Source organism: Phyllobates terribilis, unplaced genomic scaffold (genome assembly GCF_046119375.1).
Source record: "Phyllobates terribilis strain yellow unplaced genomic scaffold, ASM4611937v1 Scaffold_12__6_contigs__length_324123572, whole genome shotgun sequence".
Lineage (NCBI taxonomy): Eukaryota > Metazoa > Chordata > Amphibia > Anura > Dendrobatidae > Phyllobates > Phyllobates terribilis.
The window spans coordinates 9836231-9861289 of record NW_027362772.1 but is presented as its reverse complement, the minus strand read 5'-3'; the positions used below and the strand labels follow the sequence as shown (position 1 = coordinate 9861289).

The 25059-nt window shown below is 42.2% G+C and overlaps 1 protein-coding gene and 1 pseudogene across 1 annotated transcript; one reads left to right on the top strand and one right to left on the bottom strand.

Moving 5' to 3' along the window:
* Positions 1-25059, top strand: part of LOC141171890 (uncharacterized) — an 853981-nt pseudogene that overhangs the window by 243229 nt on the left and 585693 nt on the right.
* Positions 978-23295, bottom strand: LOC141172899 (uncharacterized). Its single transcript, XM_073657520.1, has 6 exons — positions 22185-23295; positions 6022-6234; positions 5816-5939; positions 5639-5736; positions 5350-5440; positions 978-2896 (listed from the first exon to the last, which is right to left on the bottom strand). The coding sequence occupies exons 1-6, from the start codon at positions 23196-23198 to the stop codon at positions 1287-1289; spliced, it is 3150 nt and encodes a 1049-aa protein (XP_073513621.1). The 5' UTR covers positions 23199-23295; the 3' UTR covers positions 978-1286.

The following is a 25059-nucleotide window of genomic DNA, read 5'->3' as shown; positions in this document are numbered from 1 at the left end:
CATTGGCCACACAGCCCCAAAGCATGATGGAACCTCCACCAAATTTTACTGTGGGTAGCAAGTGTTTTTCTTGGAATGCTGTGTTTTTTTGCCGCCATGCATAACACCTTTTTGTATGACCAAACAACTCAATCTTGATTTCATCAGTCCACAGGACCTTCTTCCAAAAAGAAATTGGCTTCTCCAAATGTGCTTTTGCATACCTCAGCCGACTCTGTTTGTGGCGTGCTTGCAGAAGCGGCTTCTTTCGCATCACTCTCCCATACAGCTTCTCCTTGTGCAAAGTGCGTTGTATAGTTGACCGATGCACAGTGGCACCATCTGCAGCAAGTTGATGCTGCAGCTCTCTGGAGGTGGTCTGAGGATTGTCCTTGACTGATCTCACCATTCTTCTTCTCTGCCTTTCTGATGTTTTTCTTGGCCTGCCACTTCTGGCCTTAACAAGAACTGTCCCTGTGTTCTTCCCTTTCCTTACTATGTTCCTCACAGTGGAAACTGACAGGTTAAATCTCTGAGACAGCTTTTTGTATCCTACTCCAGAACAACTATGTTGAATAATCTTTGTTTTCAGATCATTTGACAGTTGTTTTGAGGAGCCCATGATGCCACTCTTCAGAGGAGATTCAAACAGGAGAACAACTTGCAAGTGGCCACTTTAAGTAGCTTTTCTCATGATTGCATACACCTGGCTATGAAGTTCAAAGCTCAATGAGGTTACAAAACCAAAAAAAGTGCTTTAGTAAGTCAGTAAAAAGGTAGGAGTATTTAAAACAAGAAAATGATAAGGGTGCCCATACTTATGCACCTGACAAATTTTGTTTGAATGCAGATTGCACATTTTCTGTTAGTACAATAAACCTCATTTCAAGGCAGAAACATTACTGTGTCCAACAGTTATTAAATATTTCAAACTGAAATAGCTGTTGCAAAAACACCAATTTTTATAAAACATTAAGCTTAAGATTAATAGGGGTGCCCAAACTTTTTCATATAACTGTACGATGGCGGTGTTGATTGGGAGCAGGACTGTGTGCTGTAATAACCTTATGTGAGCCCCAGAAACACGAGTTGTGACACCAATGGAACGGCGCCACAACGGGAGGTGCGTATGAATGTTTTTATTTTAAAAAGGCCAAACATGAGGAATGAGAAGGAGTTGTACCAATAGAAGTGGAAAACCTCTTTAAGAAGATACAATTTTCGGTTAGAATTTAAATAGGCTTCTCCCCTGTGTGACTTCTCTGAAGTTTATTAAGAGTTGATATCTGAGTAAAACATTTCCCACATTAAGAACATGAAAATGGCTTCTCACCTGTGTGAGTACTTTGGTGACTAAGAAGTGAGGATTTCTTCACAAAACATTTTCCACATTCTGAACAGGAAAAAGGCTTCTCCCCTGTGTGGGTTCTCTGGAGTATAACAACATCTGATTTCTGGTTAAAACATTTGCCACATTCTGAACAGGAAAAAAGCTTCTCCCCTGTGTGAATTCTCTGGTGCTTAACCAGATTTGATTTCTGGTTAAAACATTTTCCACATTCTGAACAGGAAAAAGGTTTCTCCCCTGTGTGAGTTCTCTGGTGCTTACCCAAATCTGATTTCTGTTTAAAACATTTTCCACATTCTGAACAGGAAAAAGTCTTCTCCACTGTGTGAGTTCTCTGGTGATTGACCAAATCTGAATTCTGGTTAAAACATTTCCCACACTCTGAACATGAAAAAGGCTTCTCCCCTGTGTGGGTTCTCTGGTGGCTATCAAGAATCGCTTTACGGTTAAAACATTTCCCACATTCTGAACAGGAAAAAGGCTTCTCCCCTGTGTGAGTTCTCTGGTGATTGACCAAATCTGATTTCTGGTTAAAACATTTCTCACATTCAAAACAGGAAAAAGGCTTCTCCCCTGTGTGAGTTCTCTGATGTCTGATAAAACTTGATTGCAATGTAAAACATTTTCCACATTCTGAACAAGAAAGTGGCTTCTCTTTTGTGTGGGTTTTCTGGTGGTTATCAAGATGCACTTTCTGGTTAAAACATTTCCCACATTCTGAGCATGAAAATGGGTTCTCCCCTGTGTGAGTTCTCTGGTGGCTATCAAGAATCTCTTTACGGTTAAAACATTTCCCACATTCTGAACAGGAAAAAGGCTTCTCCCCTGTGAGAGTTCTCTGGTGATTGACCAAATCTGATTTCTGGTTAAAACATTTCTCACATTCAAAACAGGAAAAAGGCTTCTCCCCTGTGTGAGTTCTCTGATGTCTGATAAAACTTGATTTCAATGTAAAACATTTTTTACATTCTGAGCAAGAAAATGGCTTCTCTCCTGTGTGGGTTTTCTGGTGGTTATCAAGATGCGCTTTCTGGTTAAAACATTTCCCACATTCTGAGCATGAAAAAGGCTTCTCCCCTGTGTGAGTTCTCTGATGTCTGATAAACCTTGATTTCTCTGTAAAACATTTTCCACATTCTGAACAAAAAAATGGCTTCTCTCCTGTGTGACTTCTCTGGTGATTAACAAGATTTGATTTCTGATTAAAACATTTCCCACACTTGAAACAAAAAAATCTTTTCTCCGCTGTGTGAATGTTTTGATGTTTAAGAAAAGACTTTTCGAGGGAAAAATTATTTCCATATTCTGAACCTGAAAATGGCTTCTTTGAATTAGTATCAGTTTGTTTTTTAATACTTATTTTGCGACTTTGATTTTCCTTAGTAGTCAGTAATGAATCAGAAGACAGGACCTGTTTCATAGGATCAGATGACAGATCTTTGCTGTGAAGGGATGATGGTAAATCTGGAGTAATGTCATTCACTTCAATTATATCCTCTGGGATCTCAAGATCGTCTGATTTAAAAACTGAAGATGTCAGCTGTCCCTCTGATCTCCTGGTACAGTCATCTGCCAAGAATAAAACCAATTATTATTTATGAATAAAATATCCTTGAATTATATATTTTTTAACATTTCTACTTAAACTGTAAAATAGCAACTCATGTAAAAAATATTGAATTATTCACCAAGACAATGACAGTTCACAGTGTAATAGAAAACCTCATAGCATGAACCAGTGAAGCGTGGTGTTCAACTGTTTGTTCATTCTGCCTCCAAAATATGGAATAAAAAGCCACCAAACAGTGTTATGTAGCTGAAAATAATACCAAAACTTCTACTCATCTCACAAAAAACAAGTCCCCACTCAGATCCATCATCTGTCAGTGGAAAAACAGAGATTTTCACATTATTAGTGGCTCAAAGGCTCTTGAAAAGCAACATGGCTTCCATAAACCAATCCAGCAATATCCGCTCTCCCACAGTCAAATCTCCCCCTCGCTTCTGAGCCTTGCAGTGCGCCCAAACCACATTTATCATCCATGTATTTGGCATTACTATAGTGAGAAGAACCCTCTTCATTTACAGTGTGTGTCTCCTGGAGCACAATCTGGGCACTATGTGTTGGGGAATAAAATGGCATATTTGTAATTTTCACTTTGAAACATCTACTGTGTGCTAATTTTCGGAAAGTGACTGTGGAGTCAAAGTAGTGACAACTTCTAAAGATTAATTAATTGAGGGTCATAATTTTCAAAAAGGAGTCAATATATGGGAATTTCTACTGCTCTGATTTTCTGACATTTTGTATGGTGTGGTGTGACCCATATCCTCTGGGACCTGCTCCGGCGACGTCTGCTTCAGTCACCAGGTGCTGTCTTATTCATTCTGCAGGCGGCGCTGGTGATTGAGAAGACAACGGGACCAAAAGTTCTGGGCGGCACTGGCTCTGTCCAGCCACTAAGATTAGTTTGCATGGAACCAGTAGTACCATCCAGTCTGGTGGTATGGGTGTGTGTGCTGTCCAGCTGAAGCAACCTGCTCCCTACTTCTGGCAATTGGAAAGCACCGCACCCTACTAAAGCTGGAAGCATATTGCCGGAAGCTGCCAGATACAGCCTTGTTCTCCTCTGGTTCAGTCCTCTGTGATCAGCTCCCGGCTTGTGTATTTGTTTTCCATTGTGACCTCGGCTCGTTTACAGACTATTTTTGCGTATTCTGATTTTGTACTTTCTCTGCTCTCCTGGTTCTGGCTACCTGACTATTCTTCTTCCCATCTCACTCCACAGAACAGCAAGTAACACTATGACCCAAGCCTAGGAGTATCTGTATAACTCCAGATCCATAAGGAAGGATTAAAGGGTAATGGGCAAAACTGTGACTACAGATAATAACACCGACTGAAACGATCAAGCTGAACAGTCTTCTTCAGTAAAAAAAACCCTTCAGTCTGTAACTGTAACTACTAGGTAGTTAAAGACTCACATAGGTGAGGCCGGCCGATCCGACCCCAAATAAACTATCATACAGAATGAACATGTAAAAAAAATATAACAATAAAAATATATGTTACAACCCCAACACCAATGTATGTATGAATGGAGAAATCCAACACTAAACCGGAGTTGCACTCATTTATGGTGGACCATTGGAGCTACTATGAGTTCTGACCAGAAGAGTAGAGAAAGTATTAGTGCCCCCATTTCAGGAGAGATTGTGCAGGAATCTGAATTCTTTAGGATTGAAAACATAATGTAATTTATGACATGGAGTGAATCCATGAAACCAGGGCTCGAGCCATGCCACCACATCTCCTGCAGGCGTGAATAGATGTATATTACAGCCATCAGCCACGCACAGCTTAGAGACATATCATGGCACAAGTGTAATGTTATTTATGTAGTTTATCGCAATCCTGCTTGAAGTTATTCAGTTTTAAAAGAAATTAAAAAGTCAGAATAAAGGGAAACTTTGTACAGAAATTCACACTTGGCCCTCACTGCACATTTAATATTTGCGATCATAAAAGTGAAGTTTGGCCAGAAAGACTGGACCTGGTCTTGTAGGGACCATATGAGCACATTCAGCCGCACAGAAGGGAGAGAAGGTAGATTCATCCAATAAGATATCAGGGATCTAGGAAGCCAACAGCATCATTACCCTCCGCTTTCTCTTACAGGCCCATCAGAATATTTTTCTTCAAGTGATTTTCTCACTTGTCAGCACTTTCTACGTACGCTGTCATTTGGCTTTGTAGTTTACAGATCTGGGCAGGTAACGGTCAGCGTCTACTAATCCCAGGGGGTAGGTGGATCCTCCAGGTTGTAAGTTCTACAGAAAAGGTCTTTTACAATTACACAAAGTTATGTGAACATTTTTGGATGGAGGAGAATGTTGTGGTCTAGAGGGAAAATGGTGATCACACGATTGTGATACGGCCGGACTACACCACCGATAAAGCAGCCACAGCTGGTGACGGAGAAGAATCTGTGACTTCCCTGCATTTCATGGTTACTACTCACCTGGGTAGTCATATGTAGGAATCTCCTCCTTACACCGCTCATCACACCTCACATATGTCTCTGTAGTATTAATATGGGTCAGATCTTCACCCTGAAACAAATATTGTAAAAGTCACAGACTGATGGAGAAGTCATATCTATGATCAGCTCTAATCCTGCCATCTCCACCGTTCTCATTACACAAGTATAAAACATATAATCCTGGTGGATAAAACAAGACTGAACACAAGACCTTCACAGCCATCTACACATCATAGGGGAGATCTCATGACACCTTCTCTCCATCTACCTGATGATCCTGAGGAACATTGCGATCTTCTTGTTTACAGTCCTGTGGAAGAAGAGGACGGGGACATCTCTCTGGTGTTGTCCTCTTACTGGATAGATCTGGAGGAAACACATACAGGGACTGAATTCATTCTTTACATACAGAGAATTATAGGCCGTGGGTATTTAGTCCTATTACCTGGTGATGTGAGGGGCTGGGGAACCTCCATCATGACGTCCTTGTACAGATCTTTGTGTCCTTCTAAATACTCCCACTCCTCCATGGAGAAATAGACGGCGACATCCTGACACCTTATAGGAACCTGACACATGCAATGATACCGTCATCCCCCGATCCCTCCATAGCGTTACTGTATAATGTCCCAGCATTCCCAGCAGTGTCACCTCTCCAGTCAGCAGCTCAATCATCTTGTAGGTGAGTTCTAGGATCTGGTCATTGATGTCCTCGTGTATCAGGGGGTGAGGTGGAGGTCTCGTGATTGGGCTCAGGGGTCTTCCCCATCCCTCAGACACAGGGTCCTGACAGCGCTCACTAGAGGTCTTCTTCACTACTGTGTAATCCTGGTTATGGAGAGACACAGTAATAAATCTCAGTACAGACATTTCCAGACTCCTCACCTCTCCAGTTCTGTCCATCTGTTATTCCCATAGATAAGAATGATGTAATGTGACGTCATCAGAATCGCTCACCTCTCCAGTAAGCCGGAAGAGGATCTCTAGGGTGAGGAGTAATATCCGCTCCGCCATCTTGTCTCTGTCCATATCCATCCTTGATAGGTGATTCAGAAAAATTCTCTTATATAGAAGATCTTCACTGAGAGGATCTGATATTGTAGAAACCTGAATGAGAAGAAGATGAGCCGATGTAACATCATAAAGAATTCTGTGTAATAATACAATTACTGGAGACAATAAGGGAAATATATCAGGAGATAGAATGTGTAGATGTGTTCTCTAGTTTTTTATGGACTGGAACATAAGTTGAATTGCTGACTTAGACATCTCCTCCATACTTCCAAGCACTGGCTAAGTTGGCCACTGCTTCAGTAAGAATCACCCAGAAACCCAAGCAGCGATGGTATTTTTATTATTTTACAACATTCTGCTTTTGTCCCTGACGTACTAATAAAACCTATATATTTTAGGCCACAGACAACAAGCAGTTTCTTCCTTGGAGTCTGCAGCTGAATACGTTTCTTATAGACTCATCTTCCATAACGCTAATTCTCCTCATATACATTACACATGGCATGAGAAATAACAACTTCATGATGAGGACGACATCTTCATCTTCTAATACGGCTCTAGAAACAAATTTGGCCAGAGTCCGTCACGGACTACATCATCACCGACTGTCTATGTGAATGTTTCCCGTCTTTCCCAGGTTGTAATATTTTATCACGTTAGATCTAGTGTTGAGCGAGTTTGTTCTGTCCGAGTACGTTCGGGCCGAGCTCCGAGTATTTATAGCTGCTCGGTGATATGGTTGAATCACTCCCGTGTGCATGATTTGCAAGTGTTTGACAGCTTTATTACATGTGAGGAATGTGTAAGAAATAGACATTCCTCCCATGTAATAAAACTGTCAAATAGTCGCAAATCATGCACACGGGAGTGATTCAACCATATCACCGAGCAGCTGTAAATACTCGGAGCTCGGCCGGAGCGTACTCGGCGAAAGGTTAACAGAACATACTCGTTCAACACTAGTTAGATCTCGTTTATAAGAGCGTGTTTGTAAGAACACCAAGACGGTTATTTGATGCTAATGTCTCCGTGTACAGTGTTTTTTTCCTGGATATTATGTTTCTTTTAGCATTTTCCTGTAGGCTTCCATATATTACATGAAAAACACCAAAAAAAGAAAACCAAGTGTTAAAACATAAAATAAAATTGGGGATGGTGGCACTGTAGGAACATTATACTGTATGCGGGGGGATGGTGGTAATGTGAGAACATTATACTGTATGTGGGGGGGGGTGGCACTGTGGGAACATTATACTGTATGAGGGAAGATGGTGATACTGTGAGAACATTATACTGTATGAGGGAAGATGGCGGTACTGTGGGAACATTATATTGTATGTGGGAAGATGGCGGTACTGTGGGAACATTATACTGTATGAGGGAAGATGGTGGTACTGTGAGAACATTATACTGTATGTGGGAAGATGGCGGTACTGTGAGAACATTATACTGTATGTGGGAAGATGGCGGTGCTGTGACATTATACTGTATGTGGGGGGATGGTGGTAATGTGGGAATATTATATTGCATGTGGGAAGATGGTGGGATTGTGACAACATTATACTGTATGTGGGAAGATTGTGGAACTGTGGGAACATTATACTGTATGTGGGGGGGATGGTGGCACTGTGAGAACATTATACTGTATGTGGGGAGATGGTGGTACTGTGAGAACATTATACTGTATGTGGGGGGATGGTGGTAATGTGGGAATATTATATTGTATGTGGGGGGATGGCGGTACTGTGGGAACATTATACTGTATGTGGGGGGATGGCGGTACTGTGAGAACATTATATGGTGTGGGGAAATAGAGGTACTATGAGAGCATTATATTGAGAGGCTTAATGACCGCAGTGGCTCCTGCGACCGACCCCTACTTCAGCTGGATGTGTGTTCTCGGACTGACATTCAGCTGAAGTGCCACAATACACGCTGCTGACCAATCAGAGGCCAGCAGGTGACATCGGCATGTACGTCATTAGGGACGCATGGAAGTAACATCATGCTCTCCTGTCACTTGTAGCTGAAGTCAGCGGCAGCTCCAGAAAAAAGACACCGAGCTGCGAGGGAGCAGAGGGAAGGCGAGTATAATGTTTTGTTTTCTTTAAATCAGCGCGTACACGGTGCCCTTGGCCATAATACTACATGTAAGAGTGTGCGCTGTGCATTATACTACATGTATGGACTATGGGCTGTGCATTATACTACATGTAAGAGTATGGGCTGTGCATTATACTACATGTATGGACTATGGGTTGTGCATTATACTACATAGATGACTGTGGGCTGTGCATTATACTACATGGATGACTGTGGGCTGTGCATTATACTACATGTACGGACTATGCGCTGTGCATTACACAACATGTATGGACCATGGGCTGTGCATTACACTACATGTACGAACCATGGGCTGTGCATTATGCTACTTGTACGGACCATGGGCTGTGCATTATACTACATGTACGGTCTATGGGCTGTGCATTATACTACATGTACGGACTATGGGCTGTGCATTATACTACATGTATGGACTATGGGCTGTGCATTATACAACCCCTGGCAAAAAATATGGAAACACCGGGCTCGGAGGATGTTCATTCAGTTGTTTAGATTTGTGTCATGTATGTGATCTGCTTTTTTTCAACAACATTAAAGTCATTTCAAATGGCAACTTTATGGCTTTAAGAAACACTAAAAGAAATCAAGAAAAAAAATATTGTACTCAGTAAGGATAATTTTTTTCCGACCAAGCAGAGGGAAAAAATTATGGAATCACTCTGTAAATTTTCATTTGCAAAACTAATACCTGCATCAAATTAGATCTGCTCGTTAGTCTGCATCTAAAAAGGAGTGATCACACCTTGGAGAGCTGTTGCACCAAGTGGACTGACATGAATCATGGCACCAACACGAGAGATGTCAATTGAAACAAAGGAGAGGATTATCAAACTCTTAAAAGAAGGTAAATCATCATGCAATGTTGTAAAAGATGTTGGTTGTTCACAGTCAGCTGTGTCTAAAATCTGGACCAAATACAAACATGGGAAGGTTGTTAAAGGCAAACATACTGGTAGACCAAGGAAGACATCAAAGTATCAAGACCAGAAACTTAAAGCAATATGTCTTCAAAACAGGAAATGCACAACAAAACAAATGAGGAACGAATGGGAGGAAACTGGAGTCAATGTCTGTGACCGAACTGTAAGAAACCGCCTAAAGGAAAGGGGATTTACATACAGAAAAGCTAAACAAAAGCCATCATTAACACCTAAACAGAAAAAAACAAGGTTACAATGGGCTAAGGAAAAGCAATCGTGGACTGTGGATGACTGGATGAAAGTCATATTCAGTGATGAATCGCAAATCTGCATTGGGCAAAGTGATGATACTGGAACTTTTGTTTGGTGCCATTCCAATGAGATTTATAAAGATGACTGCATGAAGAGAACATGCAAATTTCCACAGTCATTGATGATATGGGGCGGCATGTCAGGTAAAAGCACTGGGGAGATGGCTGTCATTACATCTTCAATAAATGCCAAAGTTTACATTGATATTTTGGACAGTTTTCTTATCCCATCAATTGAAAGGATGTTTGGGGATGATGACATCATTTTTCAAGATGATAATACATCCTGCCATAGAGCAAAAACGGTGAAAACATTCCTTGAAACAAGACACATAAGGTCAATGTCATGACCTGCAAATTGTCCGGATCTCAATCCAATTGAAAATCTTTGGTGGAAGTTGAAGAAAATAGTCCATGACAAGGCTCCAACCTGCAAAGCTGATCTGGCAACAGCAATCAGAGAAAGTTGGAGCCAGATTGATGAAGAGTACTGTTTGTCACTCATTAAGTCCATGCCTCAGAGACTGCAAGCTGTTATTAAAGCCAGAGGTGGTGCAACAAAATACTAGTGATGTATTAGAGTTTTCTTTTGTGTTTTGTTTTTCATGATTCCATAATGTTTTCCTCAGAATTGAGTGATTCCATATTTTTTTCCCCCTGCTTGGTCGGAAAGAAATTACCCTTACTGAGTACCACATTTTTTTTCTTGATTTCTTTTAGTGTTTCTTAAAGCCATAAAGTTGCCATTTGAAATGACTTTAGTTTTGTGCTATGTCTGTGATCTGCTTTTTTTCAACAACTGAATGAACATCCTCCGAGCCCGGTGATTCCATAATTTTTGCCAGGGGTTGTACTACATGTACGGACTAAGGGCTGTGCATTATACTACATGTACAGACTATGGGCTGTGCATTATACTACATGTACAGACCATGGACTGTGCATTATACTACATGGATGACTATGGGCTGTGCATTATACTACATGTACAGACTATGGACTGTGCATTATACTACATGGATGACTATGGGCTGTGCATTATACTGTATGGAGGATTAAGGGGAGTGCATTATACTTCTGTTATGGGGCCCCAACACTTCTATGTTCGCCCCTGGTGAGTGTAATAGTTTATTTTTTTCAATACACTAAAGAACAGAGGAAGAACTGGGGACATATACTAGGTTGAGGCCCAGGATAAGGGACATACATATACAGGGGGTACGGAAAGTATTCCCTTTAAATTTTTCACTCTTTTTTTTTTTTTAACATCATTTTTATTCGATTTTTCAAAACATAAATACATAACTGTAGTATAAACATGAAAAATGGCTATTTTATATTTCAGATCCATATTGAAATAAAATAGGAGCCAAACATGTCAGCATTTGTCGGTATCCTACCTCAGTAGACTAGGGGTCATTAGTCCAGACATAGTAAACTTAAACTAATGCTATGTTTTAGTAACAGTCTGAGGTTTAATCTTTATTACTGAAAGGAATTAACCTTTTGTATATGCCATGAGAGATCCGATGTAGAACTAGAGACAGACGATTGCACAATATTGTAAATAAGAATTACAGGCATATGGCTTAAGATGGAGAAGCTTATTGTAGTACAAAAAATATAAGTGGCTATCTGAAACCCATTATGATGTATCCAACCATTAATTAATATTCTGATTATATATTCTGTGTTAAGGTATACTTTATCTGTGAATGTATCTCACTGATACATAGCTTCTTAACACAATATACTGTCTGGGAAGAAAACCTTGTTCTGATTTATAACCCGGTGTAGAATTTACTCTTATCATATGTAAACATTATGACAGAAGTAGAATGGTCCATGAACAGGTCTTGTCCGGCATTGCTTATCTGTGATAGCTGGCCACTGTCATGGGATCGGAATGTTGAACAACAACCTATGAACTTTCATGCTTACATAATATTAGGTTGGGTAAGCCTTTTTCTAAAATGTATAAAGCTGTTGAAGAATTCAATTATGGCAGAAGCATTGTGGACCTGTGAAGAGGACGCTCTTCACAGTGTAGGACCTAGTACGCATTCTCTGCCCATTGCTGAACGCTTCTCCAGCTGAAGTTTCCGACCGATGATGTACATGCTACTAGGGAAATCTTTTTCTTCTTCTATCTAATAGTAAGTATGTAACCTTTATAAGTATTTAACCTTTGTAACCTTTAATCTACAAAAGTGTACGCAATATCATAATATCATACTATTCCTTTGATTCTGTATTTTATCTTTCAAATTAACTATTATAAATAAAATTGTGTTATATTACAAGTGGTTGCCTTCTTTAAAGCCGTATCCGAACCTTATTGCTAAAAACTTGGCAATACATAATTTGGCGTAGTCGGCAGGATACGCAGAAGACTCAGAAGTTCTTTTTATTGGAAAGTAGAAGGGATTCTGTGTGATAGTGTGATATTGCGTACAACATTCCTCTCTTTAAGAAAAAAGAGGTTGTAAGTGTTTCTGTAGAAATTCCAGCGTTGGAGCAGGCTCCTTACCATATTTTGGCCAAAGAGTGGTCGCAATGTGTTGGATTAAGTGAATCATGGGACAAATGTTTGAATGATGCTGAACCTGATGATGTCGTTGAATGCTTGCAAAAAGTGAGAGTGGAAAAAAAACAGGAATTGGGTGCTGTGAGTAGGAGAGGATGGATTTTGTTACATGCTTATAGGAGACAGCATGAGGAACGGCTTCAATTGCTGCAAAGAATGCAAGCGTTAGAACAACAAAGGTGTGAAATGCAGAGTGCTTTGACAGTGGTGCAATGTCCGAATAGGCTGCTAATGGATAAATGTGATGGCTATCAACATGTCGCAGAAAAGGCAGCTGTACGTGTAGCTCAGTACAAATACAAAAGGAGGCTAGGGAAGGTTAATAAAAAGTCAGGAAGTTCACAAAATAAAAAGCTTACAGTAAAAGATCCTGAATCTCCACAGCAGGGGCCGGGCGGGACATGGGGAGAGAGAGGGCCCATTCCCTCCTTATCGCCAGCAAAGCGCACAGCACCGGGGTTTGAGGATCTTTATGCTGAAGTTAAATCCTTGATACAGGAATTCAAAGCCCAACAGAAGGGGGCATCATTTTCTCCTAATATGATGTCTTCATCTGAAATGGAGGATCGATGGAGGGAGACAGATAAAAGTGACTGACATGCTGGCCACGCCCCACAAATGTTGGTAGATACAGGGGCGGAGGCCAGTTTGATTAATAGAAATCCAAAAAAATTCAGTGAGTGCATGGTTGTAACTACAGGATTAGGAGGAAAGCAAATTGAGGCAATTCAGGACAGAGCAAAACCAGGAGTTAGTGGAATCTCCACATTGCATGAGAAGGTAAGCAAAATCCCTGTGGGACTTCAGGAGCAGGAGATACCCTTTAAACAATTGATTCCTGAGCAGAGGAAACAAGCGTGGTTTACAGAAGGGTCTGCTAGTTACCAAGGTAACAACCGTGTGTGGAACGCAGTGGACTATCAGACTACAAGCATACATAGCAAAGAAGTATGAGGAAAAGAGTTGTGGCAAGATATCTGGGTAATTGTACAAATAATTAAAGTGACTGTGTTTCATGTTAATGCTATTTGTGCTTCAGATCCCCTGGAAAGATTCTTCAACTCAGTAGCAGACGAACAGTCCAAAATATCAGTCACTGAATCCAGTAAAGACTGACACCACTGAGGAGCTGCTCGGACTGACTCAGTGGGCACAGACCAGAGGGTGCCCATCAGGTTAGATGTAATCAAGGAAACAATTATGAAATGTCCAGTATGCCAACATTCACAACAAAGACCTGTCCCCCATGTTGTTAGGGGTCAAATAGCCCGAGGTAAACTACCTGGACATATTTGGCAGGTAGATTACATCGGCCCCCTTCCACAAGATGGAGGGTGTGTGTATGTATGCACGGCCGTGGATACATACTCAGGGTATATGATGGCTTGTCCGTGTAAAACGGCCAATGCTAACAGTACCATTAAAACCATGGAAACCATAATATTGTATTACAGTATTCCATTGCAAATTCAGAGTGACAATGGTAGTCACTTCAAGAACAGGAAGGTCGCAGAGTTCTGCTCAGAACATAACATTGAGTGGATCTTTCATATCCCATATTATCCTCAAGCCGCAGGATTGGTAGAGCGGATGAAGGGGCTATTGAAGGAACATTTGAAGAAATTGGGAAATGGAACCTACAAAGGGTGGAGAAAACATTTTAGTGAAGCCCTTAACATTCTTAATAACAGACCAGTTGGAGAACAGGAAACACCGTTAATGAGAATGATTACCCCCAATTTACAGCTCATGCCTTTAAAAGCTACTACCACAGGACAGACAGTTCTCTATTGGGAACTAGAGCCAGGGGCTCGGAGACCTTATAGAGACACCCCACAGGTAGCAGGACTAGATTTACACTCTCATGAGGAAATTAGATTAAAAATAGGGGTTGTAAAGGCAATCAGAACTACTATAGGATTACAAATGCCTCCTGAGCATTTTGGTTTTATAGCTCCAAGATCAGATTTGGCCCTGAGAGGAATTCAAGTGATGGGAGGAGTGATAGATCAGGATGATCAAGCGGAAATCAAGGTACTCCTGTTGAATAGTGGGGATAGTGACTTGTTGATCCAAAAAGGAGACAGGATAGCTCAATTATTAATTTTGTCTATACAGAAAATGAAAATAATCAAGGGAACAGCTCACACAATAATAACAGTTGGAGGAGACAGAGGTTTTGGCTCCACTCATTTTCTGAATGATGGTGCAAAAATCTGGGTGAAGCAACCTGGAGATAAAGGTCCTCCAGAACCTGCAGAGGTGATCGCCCAAAGGGCAGACAATGTGTTAATAGTGAGGAAGCCAGGACAAGAGAAGTGGGAACATGTTCCTTCAGACAGGTGTTATCTCAGAGACTAATGTATATATTTCCATTTTAGATTCAAATTGTGAGATGGTTGATGATCTTTGTTACAGGTATGGTCCTTTTGGTCTCTGTCACTACCAAACCGTTATACAGAAGGGAAAGAGAAACGCCGGATAAGGAGAATGAGACTTTATGGAAAATTAAGCAGAATTTATGGAGTTACTTGGCGCATCTGGCAAACATTAGCCATTTTTGTATGGCAAAGACTGCTACGGCTACAAATGTGTTGGAAACTTGTATGGTAGCTATACCAACCCCCTTACGACTGTGGACCAAATTGATAGGGGGATTTATCCAAGATGAAGAGGTGGAAGAAGGAGATGTGCTTCAGAATTATACATACAACCCGTATTACGCTTGTATAAACTGTACTGGAGAAGATTTTATTACTGAAAATATGATCACTATAAAGACTCAAAACATTGCATCTGTTGAAGTTATTCCTTTGGGATATGGAGTTGGATATAAATAATATATGGTTTCAGATAACCAAGGGTGGATTGTAGTATGAACATGAAAAATGGCTATTTTATATTTCAAATCCATATTGAAATAAAATAGGAACCAGACATGTCAGCATTTGTTGGTATCTTACCTCAGTAGACTAGGGGTCATTAGTCCAGACATACTAAAACATAGCTTTAGTTTGCTAACAGTCTGAAGTTTAATCTTTATTACTGAAGGGAATTAACCTTTTGTATACGCTGTGTTTGCTAGAACCAGAGACAGACGATTTCACAATATTGTAAATAAGACTACAGGCATATGGCTTAAGATGGAGAACCTTATTGTAGTACCAAACATATAAGTGGCTATCCGAAACCCATTATGATGTATCCAACCTTTAATTAATATTCTGATTATATATTCTGTGTTAAGGTATACTTTATCAGTGACTGTATCTCACTGATACATAGCTTCTTAACACAATATACTGTCTGGGAAGAAAACCTTGCTCTGATTTATAACCCTGTGTAGGATTTACTCTTATCATATGTAAACATTATGACAGAAGTAGAATGTTCCGTGAACAGGTCTTGTCCGGCATTGCTTATCTGTGATAGCTGGCCACTGTCACAGGATTGGGATGTTGGACAACAATTTATGAACTTTCATGCTTACGTAATATTAGGTTGGATAAGCCTTTTTCTAAAATGTATAAAGCTGTTGAAGAATTCAGTTATGGCAGAAGCATTGTGGACCTGTGAAGAGGAAGTTCTTCACAGTGTAGGACCTAGGACGCATTCTCTGCCCATCGCTGAACGCTTCTCCAGCTGAAGTTTCCGGACAGATGATGTACATGCTACTAGGGAAATCTTTCTCTTCTGCTATCTTATAGTAAGTATGTAACCTTTATAAGTATTTAACCTTTAATCTACAAAAGTGTACGCAATATCATAATATCATACTATTCCTTTGATTCTCTATTTTATCTTTCAAATTAACTATTATAAATAAAATTGTGTTATATTACAAGTGGTTGCCTTCTTTAAAGCCGTATCCAAACTTTATTGCTAAAAACTTGGCAATACACACCCATATTAAAATATTCTTCAATTTCAGGTTCATAGCAACCATGCACTTAATAGCCTCGGTCAGGACTGCACACATACTGGCTGGCGACCAGTCCATGTATTATTATTTATCCTACTTAGTATATCAAAGCTGCATTATACAATATATATACATTCTACCTTTTGTGTCTCCCCCATTTCCTCATAGACTGTAAGCTTGCGAGCAGGGCCCTCACTCCTTTCGATATGAGATATGCTTATTTTGTATTGTCTGTATATGTCCCTCCTAAAATTTGTAAAATGCTGCGGAATATGTTGGCGCTATAAAAATAAAAATTATTATTATTATTATGGGCTGTGCATTATACTACATGTACAGACTATGGGCTGTGCATTATACTACATGGAGAATTATGGGCTGTGCATTATACTTCTTTTATGGGGCCCCATCACTTCTATGTTCGCCCCTGGTGAGTATAATAGTTTATTTTTTTTCTATACACTAAAGAACAGAGGCAGAACGGGGGACATATACTAGGTTGAGGCCCAGGATAAGGGACATACATATACAGTGGGTACGGGAAGTATTCAGACCCCTTTAAATTTTTTACTCTTTTTTTTTTCAACATCATTTTTAATTTATTTTTCAAAACATAAATACATAACATACATCTAATCTGGCACATAGAGAGGTCAGAGTGTCCGTACGCAGAGTGGGTCTATAACAACTCTATTCACATATTTAATTGGTATAACAGTACATTTTTCACTCTTTGTTTCATTGCAGCCATTTGGTAAAAAAAAGTTCATTTTTTTCCCAATAAAGTACACTCTGCACCCCATCTTGACTGAAAAAAAAACAGAAATGTAGAAATTTTTGCAAATTTGTTTAAAAAGAAAAACTATCACATTACTCAGTATTCAGCCCCCATGTTCAGTATTGAGAAGACCCCTTTTGAGCTAGTACAGCCATGAGTCTTCTTGGGAATGATGCATCAAGTTTTTCCCACCTGGATTTGGGGATCCTCTGCCATTTTTCCTTGCAGATCCTCTCCAGTTCCATCAGGTTGGATGGTGAACGTTGGTGGACAGCCATTTTCAGGTCTCTCCAGTGGTGCTCAATTGGGTTTAGGTCAGGGCTCTGGCTGGGCCAATCAAGAATGGTCACAGAGCTGTTCTGAAGCCACTCCTTTGTTATTTTAGCTGTTTGCTTAGGGTCATTGTCTTGTTGGAAGGTGAACCTTCGGCCAAGTCTGAGGTCCAGAGCACTCTGGAAGAGGTTTTCATCCAGGATATCTCTGTACTTGGCCGCATTCATGTTTCCTTCAATTGCAACCAGTCGTCCTGTCCCTGCAGCTGAAAAACACCCCCATAGCATGATGCTGCCACCACCATGTTTCACTGTTGGGATTGTATTGGGTAGGTGATGAGCAGTGCCTGGTTTTCTCCACACATACCGCTTAGAATTATCACCAAAAAGTTGTATCTTCATCTCATCAGACCAGAGAATCTTATTTCTCACAGTCTGGGAGTCCTTCATGTGTTTTTGAGCAAACTTTATGCAGTCTTTCATATGTCTTGCACTGAGGAGAGTCTTCTGTCGGGCCACTCTGCCATAAAGGCCCGACTGGTGGAGGGCTGCCGTGATAGTTGACTTTGTGGAACTTTCTCCTATCTTCCTACTGCATTTCTGGAGCTCAGCCACAGTGATCTTGAGGTTCTTCTTTACCTCTCTCACCAAGGCTCTTCTACCACGATTGCTCAGTTTGGCTGGACATCCAGGTCTTGCAAGATTTCTGGTGGTCTCAAACTTCTTCCATTTAAGGATTATGGAGGCCACTGTGCTCTTAGGAACCTTGAGTAATGCAGAAATTCTTTTGTAACCTTGGCCAGATCTGTGCCTTGCAACAATTCTGTCTCTGAGCTCCTTGGGCAGTCCCTTTGAACTCATGATTCTCATTTGGTCTGACATGCACTTTGAGCTGTGAGGTCTTATATAGACAGGTGTGTGCCTTGCCAAATCAAGTCCTATCAGTTTAATTAAAACAGCTGGACTCCAATGAAGGAGTAGAACCATCTCAAGGAGGGTCACAAGGAAATGGACAGCATGTGACTTAAATATGAGTGCCTGAGCAAAGGGTCTCAATATTTATGACCATGTGATATTTCAGTTTTTCTTTTTAATAAATTTGGAAAAATTTCTACATTTCTGTTTTTTTTTAGTCAAGATGGGGTGCAGAGTGTACTTTAATGAGAAAAAAATGAACTTTTTAGAATTTACCAAATGGCTGCAATGAAACAAAGAGTGAAAAATGTAAAGTGGTCTGAATACTTTCCGAACCCATTGTATATATCAGGATGGGGGGTGGTCGAAATCTCGCAACGGGTCCCATCAGACCCTAGTTATGCCTCTGATTGTACTGTGTGTGGGGATGGCGGTACTATGGGGGCATTACACTGTGGGGCCAGTAAAGGGGCCCTGTACTATGAGAACAATACGTTTCCTCCCTTCCTGTCAACATAGTTGGGTCGTATGTATCTATTACAGGAAACAGAACAGAAACCTTATGATTCTTATAAAGGGGCAACACAAGACCCCAAAAGAGTCTCCGTGCTGAAGGGGTTAATGCCCCATGCGCCCAGTAATGGGGGATCTCCACATACCTCCACCTGCAGAGCCGCCACCACATACATGGCTGTTGTGTGCGCACAGGACCTGTGATGAGGTCACAGGAGGGGAGGAGTCAGGGGTCACATGATCAGGGGCCTCAGTGGATGCAGGACTCTGCTGTGCTGGTTGTCATGGTGCTGGATGAGCTGAAGTTTATGTGTGGGATCAGGAGGGGTTTACAGTGTGGATGTAGCAGAGCCGCGCGTGTACGAGGTGTACGGAGCGGAGCCGCGTGTGTACGAGGTGTACGGAGCGGAGCCGCGCGTGTACGAGGTGTACGGAGCAGAGCCGCGTGTGTACGAGGTGTACGGAGCAGAGCCGCTCGTGTACGAGGTGTACGGAGCAGAGCCGCGCGTGTACGAGGTGTACGGAGCGGAGCCGCGTGTGTACGAGGTGTACGGAGAGGAGCCGCGCGTGTACGAGGTGTACGGAGCAGAGCCGCGTGTGTACGAGGTGTATGGAGCGGAGCCGCGTGTGTACGAGGTGTACGGAGAGGAGCCGCGTGTGTACGAGGTGTACGGAGCGGAGCCGCGCGTGTACGAGGTGTACGGAGCGGAGCCGCGCATGTACGAGGTGTACGGAGCGGAGCCACGCGTGTTCGAGGTGTACGGAGAGGAGCCGCGTGTGTACGAGGTGTACGGAGCAGAGCCGCGCGCGTGTACGAGGTGGACGGAGAGGAGCCGCGCGTGTACGAGGTGTACGGAGCAGAGCCGCGCGTGTACGAGGTGTACGGAGAGAAGCCGCGCGTGTACGAGGTGTACGGAGCAGAGCCGCGCGTGTACGAGGTGTACGGAGCAGAGCCGCGCGTGTACGAGGTGTACGGAGCAGAGCCGCGCGTGTACGAGGCGTATGGAGCAGAGCCGCGCGTGTACGAGGCGTACGGAGCGGAGCCGCGTGTGTACGAGGTGTACGGAGAGGAGCCGCGTGTGTACGAGGTGTACGGAGCAGAGCCGCGCGCGTGTACGAGGTGTACGGAGAGGAGCCGCGCGCGTGTACGAGGTGTACGGAGCAGAGCCGCGCGTGTACGAGGTATACGGAGAGAAGCCGCGCGTGTACGAGGTGTACGGAGCAGAGCCGCGCGTGTACGAGGCGTACGGAGCAGAGCCGCGCGTGTACGAGGCGTACGGAGCAGAGCCGCGCGTGTACGAGGCGTACGGGCAAGAGCCGCGCGTGTACGAGGCGTACGGAGCGGAGCCGCGCGTGTACGAGGCGTACGGAGCGGAGCCGCACGTGTACGAGGCGTACGGAGAGGAGCCGCGTGTGTACGAGGTGTACGGAGCAGAGCCGCGTGTGTACGAGGTGTACGGAGCAGAGCCGCGCGTGTACGAGGTGTACGGAGCAGAGCCGCGCGTGTACGAGGCGTACGGAGCAGAGCCGCGCGTGTACGAGGCGTACGGAGCGGAGCCGCGTGTGTACGAGGTGTACGGAGCGGAGCCGCGCGTGTACGAGGTGTACGGAGCGGAGCCGCGCGTGTACGAGGTGTACGGAGAGGAGCCGCGTGTGTACGAGGTGTACGGAGCGGAGCCGCGCGTGTACGAGGTGTACGGAGCGGAGCCGCGCGTGTACGAGGTGTACGGAGCGGAGCCGCGCGTGTTCGAGGTGTACGGAGAGGAGCCGCGCGTGTACGAGGTGTACGGAGCAGAGCCGCGCGTGTACGAGGTGTACGGAGAGGAGCCGCGCGTGTACGAGGTGTACGGAGCAGAGCCGCGCGTGTACGAGGTGTACGGAGAGAAGCCGCGCGTGTACGAGGTGTACGGAGCGGAACCGCGTGTGTACGAGGTGTACGGAGCGGAGCCGTGCGTGTACGAGGTGTATGGAGCGGAGCCGCGTGTGTACGAGGTGTACGGAGCGGAGCCGCGCGTGTACGAGGTGTACGGAGCGGAGCCGCTCGTGTACGAGGTGAATCCTGTCTACCAGCAGCTGATCTCACTGCCATGCGCCCTCACAAGGTGAGATGAGCTGCGGGAAGAGTCACCGCAGAGTCTGCTCAAATGTGTGCATGGGGAGCAGTGACTTCATTCTCCTTAATAGCTGGCACACAGTGTAGCCGCGGCACGGATACTGCTGCTGCTGAGCGATCGCGTGTGCCCGCTATTAAAGACCATGAATATTCACCCCCATGGGCGTGGGGAGCAGTGAATAGTCATTTTCTTTAGCAGCGAGCACAGTGTAGGCTGCAGCAGGCGGCTCCTGCCTCCTGTGCCCCGCTCCCCAACCAGCCAGAGTATTATTTATATATATATATATATATCACATTCGGACTGTAAGACGCACCCCCTACTTTCCCACAAAATTTTGAAGAAAAAAAGTGCATATATATAAAACCTATTGTCTGAAGGGATACTTAAGTGCTTTGATCAATTAAAGGGGGGATTGGGTTGACACAATTCTATAGATATTTACAGTTTCAGCATCATTTAATGCACAATCAAAATGGACTCCCTTTTGGGTAAAACATAATACTTTTGTTAAGTTGGTATTAGAGAAGGGAAATACTAAGATTCCTATGTAACATAGGATACCGGACTGATGCTGAATGTCCAAGATGTAAAATGGATGATGCGGGCCTATTACATACGCTATGGGAATGCCGGGAGTCAGGTAAATGCTGGAAAGGAGTTCTGTCTATTATAAAGAGGGAATATAAAATAGATATTCAACCAGACCCAAAAAATGCTTATTAGGTATATTAGAAGATTATATGGAATTTGACCCAATTTCAATAGGGATTTCACGTATTTTATTTCAAACTAGGAAACATATTGCATCCAAATGGATTAACGCCTCACCCCCAGAAATTAGTGAACTCAAAAATAGGATAAATAATATCAGATTAGTAAAAGGGGTATATAAAAAACGAAACTCAATGAATAAATTTGAGAAAATATGAGGCTTATGGTTGGATACACCTGGAATGCCATCAAGGGGGTTATTGCTGGAGAGACAATTTGACTTATGGAGGAAGGGAGGCATTGACGAGGTCTAATGTTTCATTGTGTATTGGAATTCCTTAACACGTGGTCTGGGTAATATAGCACACCTATATGTGTATAGGATTATAATGTTTATTACAATATTATGCTTATATAAGAGATTTCAAGAATGTGGAATGTTAATTGTAAGATATAGTAACTACAAGTTAGCAGACGGTAATGGGCAGCTGAAAGGATATATCGGAGAGATGCATGTATGTTATTTTATTATTGTATGTACTGGTTTCTTGTTTTGTAAAAAAAAAAACTAATGAAAAAAACTCAAAAATTTACTGGATTAAAAAAAAAAGAATAGGAAAAAGGCTTCTACCCTGTGTGGGTTCTCTGGTGTCTAATTAAAGCTGATTTAAGGTTAAAACATTTCCCACATTCTGAACATGAAAATGGCTTCTCCCCTGTGTGAATTCTCTGGTGATTAACAAGATCTGATTTCTGGATAAAACATTTCCCACATTCTGAACATGAAAAAGGCTTCTCCCCTGTGTGAGTTCTCTGGTGCTTAACCAAAGCTGATTTATTGCAAAAACATTTCCCACATTCTGAACATGAAAAAGGCTTCTCCCCTGTGTGAGTTCTCTGGTGAATAACAAAATATGATTTCTGGTTAAAACATTTCCCACATTCTGGACATGAAAAAGGATTCTTCTCCCCTGTGTGAATTATCTGATGTCTAACAAGTTCGGATTTCCGGTTAAAACATTTCCCACATTCTGAACATGAAAAAGGCTTCTCCCCTGTGTGAGTTCTCTGGTGAATAACAAAATATGATTTCTGGTTAAAACATTTCCCACATTCTGGACATGAAAAAGGATTCATCTCCCCTGTGTGAATTATCTGATGTCTAACAAGTTCGGATTTCCGGTTAAAACATTTCCCACAGTCTGAACATGAAAAAGGCTTCTCCCCTGTGTGAGTTCTCTGGTGAATAACAAAATATGATTTCTGGTTAAAACATTTCCCACATTTTGGACAGGAAAAAGGCTTTTCCCCTGTGTGAATTATCTGATGTCTAACAAGATCGGATTTCCGGTTAAAACATTTCCCACATTCTGAACATGAAAAAGGCTTCTCCCCGGTGTGCGTTCTCTGGTGAATAACCAAAACTGATTTACGGTTAAAATATCTCCCACATTTGGAACAAGAAAATCTATTGTCCACTGTGTGTATTTTTTGACTTATAGACTTTTCGAGGGTAAAACTATTTCCATTTTCTGAAAGTGAAAATGGCTTTTTTGCTTTAGGAACAGTTTGTTTTTCAATTCTTATTCTTTTATTTTGACTTTCCTTAGTAGTCGGTAATGAATCAGAAGACAGGACCTGTTTCATAGGATCAGATGACAGATCTTTGCTGTGAAGGGATGATTGTATATCTGGAGTAATGGCATTCACTTCAATTGTATCCCGTGGGATCTCAAGATCATCTGATATAAAAATCTCCTGTCCCTCTGATCTCCTGATACAGTCATCTGCCAAGAAAAAACAATTATTAATATTAAATAAAACATCCTTGAAATTTATATTTTTGAACATTTCTACTTAAAATGTCTGTAGAAATCACAACTTATTGACAGAATGACAGTGAATGACAATTCACAGTCTAATAGAAAACTTCATAGGATGAACCATTGGATCGTGGTGTTCAACTGTTTGTGCATTCGGCCTCCAAAATATGGAATAAGAAGCCACCAAACAATGTTATGTAGATGAAAATGATACCAATAAAACTTCTACTCATCCAAAAACCAATCCAGCAATATCCGCTCTCCCAAAGTCAGATCTCCCCCTCTCTTCTGAGCCTTGCAGTGCGTCCAAACCACATTTATCATCCATGTATTTGGCATTACTATGGTGAGAAGAACCCTCTTCATTTACGGTGTGCGTCTCCTGGAGCACAATCTGGGCACTATGTGTTGGGGAATAAAATGGCCAATGTGCAATTTTTACTCTCCAACATCGACTGCGAGCTAATGTCCAGAAAGTGGCCGTGGAGTCAAAATAGTCACTACTCCTATAGATTAATTCACTGAGGGTTATAATTTCCAAAATGGAGTCACTTTATGGGGATTTCTATTGCTCTGGTTTTCTGCCATATTAAGGTTTCTGCAAATGTTGTGTCCCATCTCCTCTGGGATCTGCAAGATTTGCATTCAAATAGCTAAATGGCGCTCCTTCCCTTCTTAACCTGCCATGTTCCCAGACAGTAGTCTACAACCGTATATAGGGGATTGTCACATTCAAGAGTAGTTGGAAATAATTTGTAAGGTCCATTTGTTTCCTATTATCCCTTGTGAAAAATTCCAAAAGTTATCACCACATAAAGTGACACACGTCAGATTTGAAAAATGGGGCCTGATTAGGAACAAAAAACTGTCTGCGGGAAGGGGTTAAATCAGAGTATTTTGGGAACTAACTGCTGTAGTCAAAAACTGTGAGTATAGACAATAACACATCTACTGAAATGATCGAACTGAACAGTCTTCTCATTAAATAGTGAGTAACTAGTGGTGAAACCTCTCTGGGGTAATTAGAGTCTGGGGCTCGGTGGCTCTTCATCATCTAAACTATCGTAAGGGACAATATTTTCTGCCAGATAAATTTCAAGAAGAAATATTAGACATGGAAAGAGAACTTTTTATAATACTGCAGAGCTGAGGCGTCTTAAATTTAGACCTCGGCATTGGGAAGATGTAATGGAGACCTTCTTTTAAAGACCACCATGGAGTTACAGAGACACATAAGTGAGTCAGACCGATCCCACCATAATCAAACTATCATAGAGAATGAACCTGTAAAAAAGACAGAATAAAAGATATGCTACATCCCCAACAACGTATGTATAAGGGAGAGCTCAAACACTAAACCGGAGTCGCACTCATTTATGGTGGACCATTGGAGGTATGATGAGTCCTGACCAGGAGAGTAGAGAAAGTATTAGTGCCCCCGTTTCAGGAGAGATTGTGCAGGAATCTGAATTCTTTAGGATTGAAAACTTAATGTAATTTATAATGTGGAGTGAATCCATGAAACCAGGGCTCGAGCCATGCCACCACATCTCCTGCCGGCGTGAATAGATGTATATTACAGCCATCAGCCACGCACAGCTTAGAGATATGTCATGGCACAGGTGTAATGTTTTTTATGTAGTTTATCAAGATCCTGTTTGAAGTTAGTTAGTTTTAAAAGAAAT

Coding starts and splice junctions, on each gene's coding strand:
- LOC141172899 (XM_073657520.1), bottom strand. CDS start 23,198: ATGAAACAGGTCCTGTCTTCTGATTCATTACCGACTACTAAGGAAAGT. Junction 6,235..22,184: donor GACACCAGAGAACCCACACA/GGGTAGAAGCCT, acceptor CTGGAAATGTCT/GTACTGAGATTTATTACTGT. Junction 5,940..6,021: donor TTGAGCTGCTGACTGGAGAG/GTGACACTGCTG, acceptor TGCATGTGTCAG/GTTCCTATAAGGTGTCAGGA.